This window comes from Typopeltis vanoorti, chromosome 3, assembly GCF_054136105.1.
Source record: "Typopeltis vanoorti isolate ZY-2024b chromosome 3, IOZ_Tvanoo_1.0, whole genome shotgun sequence".
In the NCBI taxonomy this organism is placed as follows: domain Eukaryota; kingdom Metazoa; phylum Arthropoda; class Arachnida; order Uropygi; family Thelyphonidae; genus Typopeltis; species Typopeltis vanoorti.
The window spans coordinates 67,366,224-67,385,549 of record NC_143551.1 but is presented as its reverse complement, the minus strand read 5'-3'; the positions used below and the strand labels follow the sequence as shown (position 1 = coordinate 67,385,549).

The 19,326-nt window shown below is 35.4% G+C and overlaps 1 protein-coding gene across 1 annotated transcript in view; it reads right to left on the bottom strand.

The window, feature by feature from the left end:
* LOC150108233 (MAM and LDL-receptor class A domain-containing protein 1-like) overlaps nt 1-19,111 on the bottom strand; it is a 135,449-nt gene extending 116,338 nt beyond the window's left edge. The window contains exons 1-2 of the mRNA XM_090390431.1: nt 18,985-19,111; nt 5,055-5,213 (exon numbers count right to left, since the gene is read on the bottom strand). Coding sequence (XP_090246557.1) covers nt 5,055-5,213; nt 18,985-19,111 — 286 coding nt within the window. The remainder of the gene's footprint in view (nt 1-5,054; nt 5,214-18,984) is intronic.
* Between the last annotated feature and the right edge of the window lie 215 nt (nt 19,112-19,326).

Here is a 19,326-nt window from a genome sequence, read left to right as displayed (position 1 = left end):
TATGAATTATTTTCACTTGCTTATACTGTATTCACGATAAATAAAACCCACAAAATAAGAGAGAGAGAGTTCAATTTGTGTAAAACATACCTCCAAAAAAGGATTGTCAGAGTTGGTAACATTAGTGGTCGAATCCACCAGTGCTGTTTGTAACAAAGGTATGATATCAAGAAACTGAGTATTAGTAGAATTGTGAAATAGTGAAGTCAGCAGGTGCTACTTTTCAGAATCAGATAGACAAAAGCTTCGTTAGATTTTATTTAAATCATTTTAGGAAAACTGGGTTTCTTAACGCCTTCAGTATTTCCAAAACATAGTTTCCCCTTAGGAAAAAAAAAAAAAAACCCGGACACTTAACTTTATCCTATTCCTGTGTACGAATCCCAAATCCTTTCAACCTTGGAATATTTCTCTTACATATGGGGGATGGTATTTCCAGCCACTGTCTCAGATGATCCGTGTCTACTGATATTTTCGTGTGCTGTTCAGCAGAACTGGCATCCATCATGCGGTCCATTTGTGCCAAACCCACAAACACACGAACAACAGCTGCCCAACATCTTTTTACAGTTCAATTGCTGACTCACTAAACCTGCTACTCCCATTTATCTTTCATCCCATCAACCTCAGTTTTGTGGAACAAGCTTCCCCACGAAGTATTCCCTAAAGAATACAAACTTGAGCGCTTCAAAAATACCATCAATAGATTTCGTTTTTCTTAACCCCTGCCCACACACGACATCAATATTCTACCGCTTAAAAAAAAAAAAAAATCATATATTCTTCGTCAACCCCCAAATCTCCGAGTTGAAAGATTTATTTTAAACTTATCTAATCCAGATACATTAATATAATCAAATTAAAAATATAATTTTAATCATATTTGAATTATATTCATTTTTAAACAATGGTGAGCACGTGACTGGATCAAAACTGTTAACAATGTCCAGAAGATAAAGAACTCTTCAAGAACTCTGAAAAAAAAAAAACTCCACCCAGAGAGAAGAGTTGTCACATGTTATGGAAAAAGAAAAAAAAAAAAAAAAAAAAACGCTTGAGTGAGTATTCAGCACAGCAACGCCCTCAAGTGAACAATGGCAAGGTTGCCTTTTCTACCCAGCAGTTGGCGCGATAGCGTGTTCATGCATCACCGCATTACGTGCGGTTGGTTTCAATTCAGGGTCGCATGATATAAATGCCCAGAAAGGTCGCATTTCGGCCCGTTTGTCTCAACAGTATGGCAGTATAAACACATGCTGAAGCGGAAATAACAACTTTATATGTTTGACACCGTTAAAGGTTGAACCTTCGGCAAGGGCTGTAAACTGTTCGTATCCCTCCATCCCCACTATCTCGGCTCAGCGATTCTTTCACTCCCCCCCCCTACAGCTCCTCCTTTCGTGTAAAATGCTATCGAAGTGCAGAAGAAGACAAAACTCTTTTTTTTTTTTTATCGTGTGCTGACTCGTAGCCGTATAAGTTCATCTTTCGAGTTACAAGCCTTCACTAAAGTATCTGAATGCAGAGGTTTTTTTTTTAAACTCAGGTTTTTGTTATTTTTCTTACTATAGTCAGCCATAACAGAAGATCTTTCCTATACGATTATTTGGAATAGTCTCACATATTTAGAAGTTTCGGATGAAGGTTTATCACCTTCCCTACAAATCTTCATAAAATCCATGCTCATACTATATAACGATCATTAGGATTTTTTTTCCCGGTAGTTAATTCAGGTTCAAAATTAGGATACACAAAGATTTTAGGTTAAATTAATGTAATATTAAAAAACGATAACGCTATATCGTTTGAATATATCGAAGGTCACCTTAACTCTTGATGGAATTAAAGCAAGCTATATAATTAGAGTAGTGTGCCTTAATATCCCATTTTTATAGATTGTTGTTGGAATTTTTACATTTTTAACGATTGTAGTGTTAAAAATAATGCAATAATGTCTTATTATTCAGCTGATAATCAAAAGAAACCTACATTGTTGAATGATGCTAGTGCGCATGTCTCATTATTCAGCTGATAATCAAAAGAAACCTACATTGTTGAATGATGCTAGTGCGCATGTCTCATTATTCAGCTGATAATCAAAAGAAATCTACATTGTTGAATGATGCTAGTGCGCATGCGTCATTATTCGGCTGATGACAGTTGAAAGAAACCTACATTGTTGAATGATGCTTGCGAGCATGTCGAATTCAACTGATTAATAATCGCAAGAAATGTACATTGTTAAATGATGATAGAAACAACTAAAAGGGACCATTGTAAACTGCGTACTTTCTCAAATAATCTTTGGAATTTTACTTGTAGCAGAAGCGTGAGAAAGGTCAGTCAAGGATTGAGCTTCACCAGACATTACGGATGTCTTTGAAATATTTAACTACTTCATCTTAATTTCTTTTTCCTTTTTTTTTTTTTTTGAGGGCATTCCCGCGCAGCCCCTTCCTATAAACCGAAATAAGATTTGAAAAGAACGTCTCTTGTGCTTAAGACTGTACGGTGTCAACTAAGTACTTAAGAACTTATGGAGATATCGGACGAAAAAGGCTGATATGGATAAGTCAAAGACTCAGCGAAAAGAATGAAGTGGATTGGAAACTCATCATGTGGGAAAACTGTTACGAACAAGGAAAAGCACTTAAATGTTTTGTAGTGTAACGAGAGACGAAGAAGCATTGCGGTTTCTACACTTTTGCTGTTTTTGGAAAGCTCCGGTGGACGTTTGGAGTAGTTACGAAAAAAAAAAAAAAAGAATAAACATTAAAGTTTCCCTTCGGATTGTTCATCTATTGGCAACTGTACATTCAGATTCTATGTAACGAACGAACGAGTTTAACTGTAGAAGAAAAAAATAAATAAAACAAAGGTCAATAGTTGCCTGGGAAACTATCCACAGCTTCTGTTGTTGCTACTACAACAGAATAGCTGCAATAGATTTTTAAAAAAAATCTATCTTTACTTCAGTGACTTTCAGGATGATGACGTCACAATGAAATAGACTAAATATTGCATTTATCTTAACCTATGACAATATCATTGTTTGAATGAGCACGAATTGTAATTGGATCAGGGTGATCGCGTGTGCTTAGATAAATGTGTATTTCCTCGCGTTCTCATTGGTTGAAAATTCCATATTTTTATAAGCTTATAAAACAGCAAGAAATGTGTTCAAAGCTCGAATAAGCTGGGACTCCAAGGGTAACCGTTTCCCAGATTCGATAATTTTGTCATCTTCCGCCTCTATCTAATAACACTAAAATTAAAATCACTTATCACTCCGGAAGTACTTCCGGCTGTATGCTACGCGGTCTCATTTGGGACGACCTCGGATACAATTGCATATGATTGAGTTTTATGAACTTCTCAGTGGAATTCGTTTTTCAAAAAATGGTTAAGGAGATGCTGAAGATGGTTTTCAATAATCTTCAGCATTAAAAGTTGGAATACATCGTGGTTTAGCGTTTTCTGTCTATAAATATCTTTAGGAAACATCTTCAGAATGCCAACTTCTTCAGCAATTTACTCGATCTGCATATATCTTTAACATCTTCAGCATGTAATCGTATTTTAGATAAGTCCCATTGACTTCGAAACCGCTTACATGGAATTCCATGATTTTTTCCGGAAGAACAAAACTCTGACTTCGATCAAGTAATGTAAGTAACCATGCAGTCTTGTGCTGGGAGGATTAGAGTGATCAGAAAGGAGATATGTAGATCTACAAAGATGGTAATTATGAAAACACTTAGGAGACTACTTTCAGGAAGGCCATGACATAAGAAGCTACAAGTTATTTTTGTTTTTTTTAATAACTGGAATGGGTACTGTTGGAGATGATTCAGTTGTTCGTGTGACAGCGATTGATGTATCGGAGTTGTTCTGCACATTGAAAAATATCAATGGGAATACAGCTGTGGGAGGGGATGGCATGTCCGCTCGTGTACTATGTGGATGTGTAAGATAATTGCCATTGCCTCTGATGAAGTTGCTTAAGTCCTGGCCTCTGGCAAGGTTCCAAAGAAGTGGAAAGAGTGTACGATAGCTTCATTACATAAAGGAAGCTGCAAGACAGAAGTAGCAAATTACGGACCAATTAGTACCTCTGCAGTGGCGGTTATAGTGGTTAAAGGTAAAATTCAGGAATGGTTGGAGAGGAATGTGTATACATCAGTATGGTGGGCAGCATAGCTTTTAAAAGGTAAGGCCTGTCTTAGTAATTTACTCACATTTTATAATAGAAGGATGGTGCAGTGGCATAAGGAAAATAACTACCCCATGATGCTGCTCGACTTTTCAAAGGCATTTGACCGAATACCACATGGAAAACTATTGCAAACACTTGAGAGGATGGGAATGGACATTAGGCTAGTAGTATGGATAGGAGGATGGCTGACGGACAGACATCAGAGAGTAGTATGGTGGGGGTGGAATCTAGGAGAATGACGGTAACTAGAGGAGTACCTAAGGGTTCTGTACTATACTTACTACTCTTTGATTTGTATATCAATGATATAGGATAAGATTTAAAGGGGGAGGATATTTAGATGTTTGCCGATGATGCAAAGCTGGGAAGAGCAATTGTTGATAAAGGCCCCCCCCCTATGAGGATAAATTGAAGTTGCGTAGGTTTTAAAGTTTAGTTAATAGACGGAAAATAGCGGACGTGGTAGACACATAAGTTGCTAAAGGGATTTTATAAGATTGTTATTTTATTTATTTTTATTTATTTATTTTTGATACATGGTGAATTAGGGACACATCACTAAAAGTTGTGCAAGAGTGTGGTTAGTAAAGATGTAAAGACTAGTATCTTTTGGTTGGAACACGGTTGAATGAGTGGAAAGGGTTGGTGAGACATTTGGGGGGTGGTATGAATTGTCGGTGAGCAAGTTTAATGGGAGCTAGGACAAACATTCTGTGAACAAAGGTTAGCGGGGACACTTCCTGCAATGAGTTTTCTGACTCCATGGTGATATCCCTATTAATAATAATAATAATAATAATAATAATAATAATAATAATAATAATAGCCTCAAACATACCTTTGTCATTGGAATTGGTATGATCATACGGTGGACCTCCGATCATATAAGCGGTTACTCCGTATCCAATCTTCCATTGCAAAACAGATTGATTCGGCCAATTTCTGAGCATACACCAATCTAGTTTGGGATCCTCACCAAAATCACATACGAGAGGCACTGCGAAATAAATAAAAAACGAATCAACAAAAATCTACTAAAGTACACAATTCATCGTAATATTTTAGGAGCAAACTATTTCAGTCTCTATCGATTTCTTAAATTTTTTTTTTTTTTTTTCCACTCTGTCAACCACTTTTTCACAGTCAGTTAAAAATTTATGTTCTCCTGTCGATGATATAGCAAAGCACCAGTAGAGGGCAGCAGGTGTTATCAGAACTTTTCACACACACACACACACACAGTCCCAGACAGCATGCAAATCACGACTGATGATTGATTGCTCCGGAACTCGTACGATCACAAAACTATTCGCTAACCTCTGACCCCCCCCCCCTCCCCAAAGGAAAAGAGAAACGGGAGAAAGCAGTGCATTGAAGCAAAAGAAAAATAATCCATTTTTTTGAAAAACGAAATTTTTTTTTTAATAATAAAAGCCGAAATACAAATATTCTAGAACAAATTCGGAGACGTTTGAAGAAAATACAATTTAAAAGAACGAAAAAATAAAGTGAGAAAGCAAAGAGTTCGACATTAAGTTGCTGTGTGGGGTACACGGAAATGCATTATCAGGATAGTGGCTCCCGATGTATCTCAACTGAAGACCTGGAAGTGCAGACAAATGTTAATTAAGACAACAATGACACAGATGTCAACTAAGCATGTGAAGGCTCTTGTGTGATATCATCCGCGCGCTAGGGGCTAATTAGTAATATAAACGTCATTGTTCATGGGAGATTAATAACATTGGTCTATTGTTCGCATGGCAAAAGTGCTTCGAACAATCTCGAGATGAAAATAAGCGATTTTATTAACCTTCCCGTTTTTGCTACAAAATAAAATTTATTTTTTTTTAAAAATATTTTTAATTTGTTAACCTTTGATTATTTTAAGTATTTAAAGGATAGAATAATTTGTCTAAGATATTAAAGTTTGAGTTAGATGCAATTTTATCAATTGACTTACCTTCTTCTTGGAATTTCTGCTAAAAAAAATGAAAAGAAATGGTAAGAGATTAAAGCGATCTTAAATAGTAGAAAAAAAAAAAGATTACATAGTAGAGTATGTAAAGTTAATAGAAACAATTTGGAAAATTAATTTAGATTATCCAAAAAGAAAGAAAGAAAGAAAGAAAGAAGAAGGGAAAAAATATGAACTGTCCTGCAGTTATTATCCTACAAGCTTAAAAATCTATTTACATTATTTTATAAAAGTCCCTTTTACGCCTCTTGTCTAGCACGCTGTAGGAATGCACTCAATCACAGCGATGGCGACTAACGTTGTTGCCTACTCCCTCTGGGGAATGATCTTACGTTACAGAATTTATTTGTTTGTTTATTTATTTATTATTTGGTGTGTTTTTATGGGCAGTATCTAATTTCGTTTTTATTCACATACCACATAAATAAGGTGGGCCTGTTCTGGTCAACCAGGCTACTCAGTTGGCTGGAATTAGGTCAGTGGTAGCGGCATGAAGATTGTTCTTATTGACATAACTGGGTCTTCTTGTCGCCATGGTGACAATGCAGCCAGATGGATGTGGACTCTTCTAGACATTCTGTGTGCTCCTCTGGACGCCAAGTTCTCCTGATTTGAATCCCATTGAACATTTGTGGGATCATGTGGAACTCAGCATCCACTGGTCCACCCCTAGGTCACTGATCTCAGGGTGATGACTCTCTAGTTGGTCCAGAATACCTCAGGATACCGTCTATAAGTCTAGTGGAGTCAATGCCAAGAGCGGGTGCAAACTGTTATATCGGCCGAACGAGACTAGCACACTATTAGGCAGGTGATCATAATGTTCTACGAGATTACGGTGTTATGTTTATGAGACCAATCTTCATACCAGGATGCTGCTACCAATAACCCTATTTTCAGCCAACTGTGTAGTCTGCTTGGTCGTAAACAGATCAAGTCAACTTCAGTTATGTTTTACGACTACCAGCACTGCCTATTTGGTTCGCGAATGTGTACATTTTGGGCTTTTTTTTTTTTTTTTTTAATGCGGGCATTGTATTTAAGGGGGTTTAACTATTTCAAAAATGATTAATTTAGGACATACAACTAGTATGATTAGAAATGGAGTTGGTGTATTTGTTTCCCAAACATTTCGTGTAGGCTGGAAAATCCTTTAGTGTTTGTTTATAAGCCATTCAAGATCTAACATTATTGAATTCCCTTCTAAAAGAAAAATCTATTATCCATCTATTGTAACATTCGTAGCTCAGAGCAAAATTGTGTTTTTTTTTTCCTAAATATCTTGTCGGTTTGGAATTTACAAGATGTATTTGGTAAGAGTCATTCTACCAGCCAGGTTCAATGACATTTCCTTGCACGTGTCTGGCAAGATATGTCTTGATTCAGACTGTTTGTTTTAGATAATTTCTTCCACTAACTATTGGCGAAGGTTCATCGTCATATTTCTGCCTTATTTAAACAACTATCGATGCAAACTGTTATCTTAGTCCTTGGGCAGACTGACAGACAAACAAATACACGTCGGAAGCAGTTTCATTTATTTAGAAATTAAGTTTTAATATCGTAAATAGTCTCGCCAACTCCCACGACTCTATAAACTCGCTTTGAGCAATAAAGGCATTAGCGAATTTATTTTAAAATTTGGAAATGCACCTATGGATTCCTTATATGCAAATTGGACAGTTTAATAAAACATGGCTTTAAGAATATTACAGTTTGCTTCGATGAAAATTCATGTGGAAAATACGGCTGATAGAAACAAAATATTCCAAAAAAAAAACAAAAAAAAACAGCACTTTTTCTTAAAAACCAAAATTAAATGACGATTATTGTTCCTAACATTTAAAAAATAAATACGATGTCAAGAAAACCGGAAGTAGTCCTGTCTCAGTAACATCAGTCGAATAACCTAAATACGCCACTTCCGGTTTTTCAACCAAAACGGAAGTCGTTTCGTAAATCACCAGTCATTGGAGAAAAGCGAGTATCACTGAAGTAACGATCAAGAATTTGATAAAAAAAAAAAAAAAAAAGAAAAAAAAAAAAAAGAAAGGGCAAATGTCTGGCGATATTTGATGACTAAAATAAAGAAGGGTCATAAATTTGGTTTAAAGAGAACAGACAAATGCACAGTTTAGAAATTGTGAATAAAATTTCTATTATTATTATATGACACAGACTGGAAAATCTCATTACTGAACTTTTTTTCATCCCACAAGAGAAAAAAAACGGATAGAGAATGCACTCGTCACACAAACAGTAGAGTATATCGAGACCTACACATCCGCTCCCTCATAGCAGTCATTTAGGTTCTTAGACCCACCCAACATGAACCTTTCTGGTTGGAAAGCAAATACGATAACAACTCAGGCTGTCAATACTTGGCTTTGACGGGCTATTGAGATCTACACGTTACGAAGAAGATGACAAAAAATGTCGAATTAAATTAATATAAAAAGAATAAAACATTATTTATTATGTAATTAATTTAGTAATTAATGTGATTAACAAATAAACTGCTAAGATGTTGAATATCTTAGCCGGTATTCTACATACTTGAAAAAGTAAATTTCTAGTCAATTAAATTCAGTTATTTGCTTAATTTTAATTGTAATTAAAATGAAATAAATAAACGCAAGCATTTAAAATCATCGGAGTATCATAAAGCATATAAACGACCAACAGGTCGTTGAAAGGTTGTTGCGTTCTGTAATTTCATTCGCGTGGATGATTCTCTTGTAAAATTCATAGGCTCAAGATGTTTTGGGCAATGACATGATGAACATACCTAAACACGTTCTCATTTTATGGTTGCATGGTCTATTCACAAGTATTATCTTGGCCGGTTAAGAGTATTTATGGAATGATACCCGATGTGTATATATATATACAATAGAAGAATCAGCTTCAGGCATGTATTGCGGGGAAGCCATCCTACCTACTAATGATACAATTACCTGTAGTTGTACGTTCACGATGTTTTCGATGTGTCTAACACGGCTTTATTATTACAATTAATGTTTGGCCACAAATGTCGTTTAGGTGAGAACGATGGTTCTCAGATGATTCAGTGTTAATGAAGCAGACGTGATGGGATATTACATCGTCTCCTTATGAAGGAGGTATTAACGAAAGATGCATCAGAGCCGGGAGGATTTCTATCGTTAGTGGAAGGCCGAATCTGTTTCAAAGTGAATGAGCAGATATTTTGTCATCGGACATCCTTTCTGCAGCTGACACTGATCATTAGATCACACGCGTCTATATCCGTTTGCCAACTACACTAATGACAGATTAAAAGAACTATTTCTTTTGGTTCTCCTTTCTAGATGGTGGTGATTTTATTAAACGTATATTTCAAGATTTTTTTTTTTTAAAATTTAAAGTGTGTTTTAAAATGCACAGATGCTTATTAAATTTATTAAATTATTAGTAAATTAATTTTTTAAATTAAATTTAAAATTTAAAACGTGTGCAATTATTTTAAATATTGTAGATTCGTGGATCTTAGCTAAGCCTAAAACAATTAGGCTTAACTATGGATTAATGCATAAGTTTGAAATTCGCAGTTGAAAATTCGTTCTCTCTTTTTTTTTTTTTTTTTTTATTCGTTCACTTTGTTTTGTTAACTGTCTAATTTCTAAGATTTCTGTTATGTCGGAACGAACTTGGAGTCTCTATTTTGTTTTGTATGGCAGTAGAGGAGCTCTACTGCGATCCTAACTGTTGTAATACAAGGAGTAAAGGGGGGGGGGGTTGGCTTGCTCGGAGATGAAGCGAAGACAGAAATGACGTCGGCACAAAGGTTAACGCTTTCGAAAGACGCTGTTCATGGCCCGATCGATTTGTTCGCTACACACGCACACACACATCCATTAAAGATATATCGACCAAAATTTGTCACTGCCAACTCCCCAAGCATTCAACATATTCAGTAAATATCCCGGTGTTTGCTTTGGGCTTTAAGTGACCGAACAAAACATTCCTGCGTGTCGAGGATTATTTTTGCACCTTCTTCCAGTAACAATAACCAACCATTAGATTACTTGGCGCTTTGTGCAGGAAAATACTTCTCTCTCTTTCACTCTTTCCCGTATTCATGCGGATTTAATATTTTCTTCTTCCGCAGTTGGAGTAATCTGGAACACAGCATCAAGGGAAAAAGAAATGTTTTCATGATAGGAAAAACCGGAAGATATGGAAATTCATTAGACGAACTGATAGAAGAAAACATAATACGGATAGACAGAAAAAGATAGAGGAATAAGAGAGGATCAGCAGACATAATTCACAGTTGGGAGCGGATGAATGCCACAGTAGAAGTTTTCCAGTGATTTCGATAGAGAACTTTTATGAAACAGATGGGCTTGTCGTTTTTTTTTTTTTTTAAATCCATCATTACGTCATCAGTGACGTCACTCATATATCAGGAGTGTAGGAGTTAACTTTTTTTTTTTGCAGCAGATAGTTTTAAGTGGTGTCGACTATTTAAAGGATTTTTTTTTTATCATTTGTACGGTAGCAGGGTTTTTGTCGTGTTTTGACATCCTTCAACAATCTCTTAAGATGTGAATCCACTACAAAAGCTCTTTGGTGACGTTATTGTGCCATTTGTCTCAAGTGGATTGAGCATCATTCTCCTTGATACAACATTACTGTGGTTACTTTGTTAGTGAGTAGGAGATATCAAGCGTCGGTCGCTTAAAGGGTACAAACATGTGGATTATGAAGGGATTGCTTCAAGTATTCTCAATCTATGATGGTGATGTCAGTCCGGTCTTCTGGAGAGACTGCGTGATGGAAGATATCACGAACATTCTGAGCTGCACTGTGTCAAGTGTCCAGCAATAAAAAAGATTGCTGTTTGCACAGGGGGGGGGGTAAAGAGAATGGAGATGCTTCCCTGATGTTGGACTTATATGGATTTCATGCCTCTTCTGAAGTTTTCGGACCATTTAAGATAAACGTACAGCTTGTAGATCTGCATCCTAGAGGGATCATCTCTTTTTGTTCTTATCCCTGTTCAGATATTTTGCCGATGCATAGACAAGAAAGTCGCACACTAATCTTTTCTTGGATTACCATAGAAATCCTAAAAAAAAGTCGCTTAAGCCATGTTTCAAGCAGCGGCGGCGCGTGGCTTGAAATCGTAGGGGGGGGGGGGGTGCTGCACTTTCAAAATATACATACACACTGTAAGTACAGTGTATACGTGTTTGGATAAAATATCAAAATTATGGTAAAAATTTAACATGGAAAAATATTGTTTATTATCGATAAAATTATACAGTTTAGTATAATTCAAAATTACTTAAAAATAAAATCCATTATCGAATGTTCTAAAATAAAAACTATAACAAATGTTATGTCTTTAATTGTAATGTCCAAATATTTAAAGAGACGGAGTAAACACGATAAGCACTACAAACACTCTTCTACTGGCGCAAACTGCATATAAACACCAGTTGAACTGCGCGACGGATAGTGCCGCATTACGCTAATAGCTCGCATCTCACTATGACGTGCATATGCTTGCGCGCGCGTAGCAATATGACACTGTGGTAAACACAGTGCTGCTAGCGTCCTTCGCCCTCCTTAGTGCTACAAGATATATTATTCTTTTTTTTTTATATACAAATAAGAGAATTGTATAGGATTTTTGATGATAAAATTAAATATTACAAGCAAATATAAATAAATTAATAAATATATTTATATATTGAGAAAAATTCGAAGTGCTGCAGTTTCGCAGTGGCTATGCACGAGCCGCCCCTGGTTTCACGTGACAAATGACTGTCAGCTTTGCTCACTTGTGTACATGCATCGATTATATCACCAATGGAATCTTCTACCAGGACAACGGTTTCCCAATTTTTTTCTTCTTGTGAAAAATCTCCAAGGATATTTTTCTTCTAGTGGGAGGAACCCTTAACTGCTAAAAGAACTGTAATATTGTAAGAACAGAAAAACAAAGTTCGGACAGGTACGTAGTTGAAAATTATAACAATAATACAACTTTCGTATACAATTGTCGTATATGATAAATACAATTTTAGTAGCTTTTATTGCAATATTAGGGTACTAATTCTCGATATTATTATTATTATTATTATTATTATTATTATTATTATTATTATTATTATTACGGATATTTCCATGGAGTCGAAGACTCATTGCGGAAGACTTATTCAACCAAAATGCACAATAAACACAAAACTTACAACGTACATAAACTACACCAGTAAAACGTAAACGGCAAACAACTCACAGATGACAATGTTTTCGATACCATAATGCGCATGCACAAATTTGACCAATCACATACCACTCTCATGATGTCATTTCGGATGAGTACCTTTTGCAAACTGTAGGACACTGTCCATCACAACTATTGTTATCACTCGCAAGATGGCGTGGCACGTTCAATTAGTTTGTATTTTAGAACCAAAATCTCATACTCGCAGAAACCCCTAGGCTATCCTTATGGAACCCTGATCTTTACAAGAAGTAATAATTTTCTACATATCACGGCAAGTAATACCGAGTTCTGAATTAGTTCAGCTGATTTTAAATGTAGAACGTGTAATATATTAAGAACATTCAATATGCACGCATGATTTCTCTCCTACTTCAGTGGCCACATTATGCACGAGTATATTGTAGCTGGCTGCATGCCCCATAAGGCACATTCATCGCATTCCGTGGTTGCTGCATACACATATAATGGCTCAGAGTTGTCCTTTGTTCGCTGGTCATCTGCAGTTGTTGTGGTCTGCCTGTTGCTATTAGTCGGATGTTTATTGTCGCACTGAGCCACCCCTTTTATCGTTACTTGCTGATCCTCTGATAGGGAAATATTTTGCACAAAATATGTGGTTGTTTCTTCTCAACTACTTATGGCTGTTGTTAAGTTTTAAAAATATATTAATCAAAAAGGAAAAGGTTTGTTCACGGGCTAAGCCAGAGACTTTAGACTTATATCTTGAGTTGTTGAAGCGTATTAAAGTGATAATGAAAAGAATAAAATTCTAGACAGTAAAAAATAAATAAAAACCGAAAAGTGCTGTATTTTCCTCCTTTTTGTAAAGATGGATAGAAAAATAAGAATGAAAAGAAAGGTGAAAAAAAATTACATCAGCTTCTGGACTTTTTTTTTTTAAGTTTACGAACTATTTTTATCTTTCTTGGCATCAATATGTGACTTCTTCCTCTATTTCAGCATTCAAGAAGGCAAGTGACATTATTTCTTTTGCTTCCAGCATTATAAACGCAGTACAAATCTGTAATCTGTCTTGCAAAGCATCTTGTGACAATGCAGGCTAATAGACGAGACAGAAGCACAAGTCAGTGGAAGTCGCAGTCTGTTAACTCTTTAACAATGAATCGTACACATCATTTCTGAGTAAACCAACCTTCATCATCGTATCGTATTAGAAAAAATTTGAACTTCTGAATGAAAACGATCTTTCCACATGCAATAACTATTCCAATCAATGCTCATAATCGCGAAATGGTTATGAGTTCGGAGGTAACGAGGAAAAAGATTCGTTTACTACCTTCCCACTCATAATTTAAGCCTTCTTAAACTTCTCCATTCCTTTCAGAAAAGAACGAATGATTTCGTTGTTTCTAGAGGAAAAAATAAATAAACAACAAGGTCCCTTTTACGTGATTAACATTTCCTAAACGTAACGCCAAGAAGGTTTTACGCAATATTCAGTTTCTTCTACGTAAAAACAGGAAAATCAGCTTAATATACACCCACCCACTCTCTCTCTCTCTCTCTCTCTCTCTCTCTCTCTCTCTCTCTCTCTCTCTCTCTCTCTCTCTCTCTCTCTCTCTCTCTCTCACACACACACACACACACACACACACACACACATATACCAAACCTACCCACCCGTCCACAACTACACATGCAGTTTTCATTGGTTATCGATCCAGATTGACAGTCATGAATCAGCCACTTTTCCCCCCTTCAAAATCTGCTAAAACGTAAGCCACAACGTTGGTTACTCATGCTATGCAACCTTTAATTTTCCGAATGATATAAAAATAAGAAGCCAATCATGATTTCGGCTGTCTTTCCGTGCGTTCATTCACTGATTCTATTCTTCGAAACAGTCTTCATTTCGATTTCGTTATTAAAAATTAACGTGAACAAATCTTCTGTATTTTTCTTGGTAACCTTTTCCCTGATTAGCTCTCCTAACGTAATGATCCAGCAATTTGCTCTTAATTACTATTAATAAGAGAGAGAGAGAGAGAGAGAGAGAGAGAGAGAGAGAATACACACAGGAAGGTCTATTAAGGTCTTGACACAGACGAATTTTTTTTTCTTTTAATTTCCACCCCATTCACTATAAGTCCGGAACACATCAGTGTCGTATGTGAGCATTTAAATTCTTTTTCTCTTCCATGCATTTGTCTTTGCATAGGCAGCCTTTCTCTGTGGAAGACCTAAATGGTGGTTTCTCATTAAGCTATCTTCTTCCAAACCATATCTGAACGACAAGAACAGATCTAGAGGCATAAAACCATCAAACAGAACGTTATTTCAGTTTAATCCTTGATACTTCTGGCGCAAACTTTGTTTGCTTGCATTTGGATAAAGTGCAATTGATATCTTCAGGACTAAGGCAACTCGTAGTAAAGGTGAACCAAGCTCTCATCACTCCTTGTCTCAGTATCTCCCATAATGCAAAGCACATCTTCTTGCTGACATTTATAATGCTGTACATTAAGGGAAGGTCCACTACCCAGACCGGTTTCGACCCTTATTGAGGTCTTGTCAGTGGGAACCAGACCCAGAAGTGGTGATACTAAGATGGAAGTAATGCAGAAGTCATATTTACCTATACGAGATTATGGGAGATACTGAGACAAAGAGTGATGAGCGCTTTGTCCACCTTTACTGCGAGTTGCCTCAGTCTTGATGATACTTCAGGCAAACTTTGTTTGCTTACACTTGGATAAAGGATTAAACTAAATTTATTATAATCTAACCAAGTGGGATAAACTTCCAAGAACATTATTTCTTTCGCTAAGTTATTCTTACTTCGACATAAAACCATTCTCGTCTTTTGACCAAGATTGGAGTTACGGCCAACTCTCTCAGATGCGTTAGAAATTTCGATTGTGATTACTAGTACTAATAAGCTTCTTTTTTATCAATCTCCTCCCCTTTTTTTTGTAATAAATCATCCAGACTGTAAAGACCATCTTAGTTGTCTCTATGCTTTTCCAGATAGTTTGAGGGAGCGCTAGAATTATGGACGCAAGCGCAGATGATTATTGACTTCAGAAAAAAAAAAAGACAAAAAAATATAATAATAATAAAAAAATAATATTTTTTTATTTTTTATTTATTTTATTTTTTTTTAGGGATATATCTTCAGACCTCAGACATAGAAATAGTGTTTCGTGCTAAAACGTGTGCTTTTTCGTCAAGTACAATGAACACAAAGATGATCTTGTTCGCTAGTCATGTTCGTTCTGCAAAACAGATAAATCGGTCATAAGAACACACACACAATGAACCCACACTGGCGTCATAGTCTAAGTTGCTTCGTTTCTAAATCCCAAATAATCGAATAACGAAATCGCCAGCCATGTCGATACTTAAAGCATTCGCTTGACACTAAAGCATTCGCCTTAATCTCGTGCGGAGAAGAACGCATTTCTTTTATTCTTTCAAAAAAAAAAAAAAAAAAAAAGAAACGTGTTATCATTTTAACGTTTAACGAAACTAAAGAAAATTTCGATAAGCTTTCCTGTTTTTTTTTTTCTCCCTAAAAATGATAATTTTTCAGAGGTCCAAATACAGTTATTTGTATTTTCTGCTAACACATCCTACTCCAAATAATAAACTAGTATAACTTCGCTATACAAGTCAAACAATGGGATTAAATAAAAATTTACGGATCAATAAATATATAAAATAGAGAGAGAGAGAGACTGTTAAATAAATAGACATCTTTAAAAGTGACAGTTCTTGAAGCACTTAACTGTAAATCAGTGAACAAATTGCTGTTAACTTCCAGGAAAAGAACCGACATCATTGTAAAAAAAAAAAAAAAAAATAAATAAACCGGAAGAACAGTCGGATCATTAGACGCTGGTATGTTATCAACCCTCCCTACCCACACACACACGGCAAAAGCCATATGTATTAAATAAAAGGCATCTCTTCGTTCCTAACGATTTTCGGAGAGTTCTTGGGAACACGGCCTTCCTGATGAAGTCCATAATCATCGAAACAGCACAACGCAAGGAATGAGGATTTTTATTGATGTCATTTTGCGGCGAACATCACGCTGGCAAAGGCTATGATCTCAGCTTTGGAGGATTCTGTAATGACTAGCAATGCGTGACTTTTACCAGTTGCCATGACGATGACCTGGATACAAAAGTCAGCTGTGGTATTCCCATTCCTGGACGGTTGAAAAGTCACTCTGTTAGAACATAACTGTACATTGAGCACTCCATAATGAAGCTATTGCTTGAATTAAGTGCATTTTACGCTATCCAACTAGAGCGCATTTATCTTGCTCAGCTCTAATAACTATGTAGCCATCCAACCACGTGGTTTCGATTTTTTTTTTTATCTTTTCCTTATTATTATTATAGAAATTGCCTTTAGCACTTTGACCAAAGTAGCTATTCGATAGCAAGTTAATTCAGCTTTAAAACCAACATAAAGAGTGGTTTTGACCTGGCAAGCAACAGCAAGGAAAAAAAAAAAAAAAAAAAAATCAGAAGTGGGCAGTTGCTGTAGATTTTCACTGTAGAATTAGTACGTTACCATAGCAACAACAAACAAAACAAAAATACAGTCCGGTACTGAAGAAGCAGTTTTGTGGAATAATCTTGCTATTGTTGATTTATCGCAGTAGCTACCAATTGTTTTAAAATTTGACGCCACGATTAGTCTGTTGTCATGGGAACAAGCGATCCTACTATTGTTGCGTAAACTGAAATGAAAACAATGCTACAAAATTCGTAGCTTGCAAGTGTGTTGCTATAGAAACGTCAGTAGTGTCTTTTATTTCGTGGATTTCAAAGAGAAATGGATAGAATACGGGCGAAAATTTTTGTAGGGCAGTAAAATCTGTTGGAATCTTAAACAGCGACATTTGAAATGATCACCTAATATTTTTGTTCCATTTATATGCACTACAAAAATGTAATCTTAATTATTAAATAAACCAGGAAAAGAGAGGCTTAAGACAGAGAATATTCATATTATATTGAAGGTCTCTATGAAATATGAATATCACATTGGAAACTAATACGTCAAGACATATTAGATACCGTGGATATAGCAACAGGAAGATATAAAAGAAATGTAAGGGAAAAGCATCACTTTTATTTATTTATTTATTTATATAACACTTATTTATCAACTTCACTCACTTTATAGAGCCATAACACTTCTGATACCCCCCCCCACCACCACCACATTTTTTGTTAGCGGTATTTGTCAGTTATGTGTCTACAATGATTTCGCCTGTTTTTAAAATCAAAATGTGTTTAGTGTTAATAAATTTATATATGAAAACAGTAGAGCATAAAAGGCTTCATTTGTCATCAAAAATTATTAAAAGAAAAAATGATAAATATCTCATATTATTTTGTAGAATTTTATTGTATCCAACTCAATTGAATGTAATTTAATTATATCCAATACAAAGAATTTTATTGGATATCTATTATCCATTAATTATTATTATTATTATTATTATTATTATTATTATTATTATTATTATTATTATTATTATTATTATTAAAATACTATTTTTGAAATTATTTAAATTTTAGTAGACTCAAAAACAGTCATCGATGATAATTAAAATGAAGACATAGTGGTGAGCCGGTTATATACGCAGAATTGTTCAAAATATCCTTTTTTTCCCTAAGGGGAAGAGCCCAGTTTCATTAAATTAAATTTTTCTGTCATTAGCTACAATTTTAAATAAAGTTTATATATAATTATTGAGAAATAACATGATAAATGAAAAATTATTATTCTGCTATACTAATATTTTGATAGAAAAATCAACAAAGGAGGAAGATCCAGATTCCTTGAATCCCTTCTCTCTGTCTTTTCTTCTTCTCCCGATTAACTGTGTTATTACATTTACTTAGCGATTACCGTGTAACATTGTATTTACAGTTAAGAAAAATTCTAACATTTAAATACACTTTCTTTTAATATATGTAACTTGTGAGGCTTCGTAGCAATCTATTACTATAATCACAATAAAACCTCTATTGAAACATACAAAATCTGTCACGTAGTAGAGTATTTGAACTTTGTTGCCATGGAAACGAAAGGCACCCTTATTGTTGCTTTCCCTAGCATGAAATGGACGAAATTTATTGTTAGGATTCATAATTACGTTAAAAGATTTGCAAACTTTTCATCAACACTATCGTCTGCTAAAGTTCTATACGCTAACAACAATCACTACCTGTTCTTTATGCGTGTTTTGCACGTGGCAATTTATTGCATGCAATATCACCATTAGGAATAAAGTGTTACCAAAAAATAAAGTGGAATTTTTACAAGTACAAAGTTTGGAAAAGTATACAAAAGGGAAAAAAAAAAAAAAAAAAAAAAAACGGATGTGGAAAAAGTTCCAAGTTGCGTACAGGTAGCTTATTTATCCTGTTATACCTCAACATCCTTGATTTGATTTTCTTCTTTAATCACCTGTGTTAGTCCCAAAAGGCAAGAGCGCACACAAAAAAGAAGGTTGATTGCATCGTCCTCTTACACGACACTTACCTGTACTGGATGATGATAAAGTTGTACAAGAAACTACACAGTCACGCACGTACCGGTTAGGTGATTCGCCACTGCTCCGTGCCTTCCCAAGTCGCCTCCAAGATGTAATTCCTGACTGGTAGTGCATTAAATGAATTGGAAATCTAGAACTGGCACAACGAACTCGCGAAAGTGGTGGATAAATGTGTGCGTGTGTGTGCGCAGTTAAAATGAATTTATATGAGTTAGGTGTTTTCTAAAGAGGAAATACTTAACTCAAAATGGAACTCTCATTGCGTTCCACGATTTCCAATTCATCGAATTCGTTTCCTTTGCTGCAAGTGAATGATGCGGACCATTGAT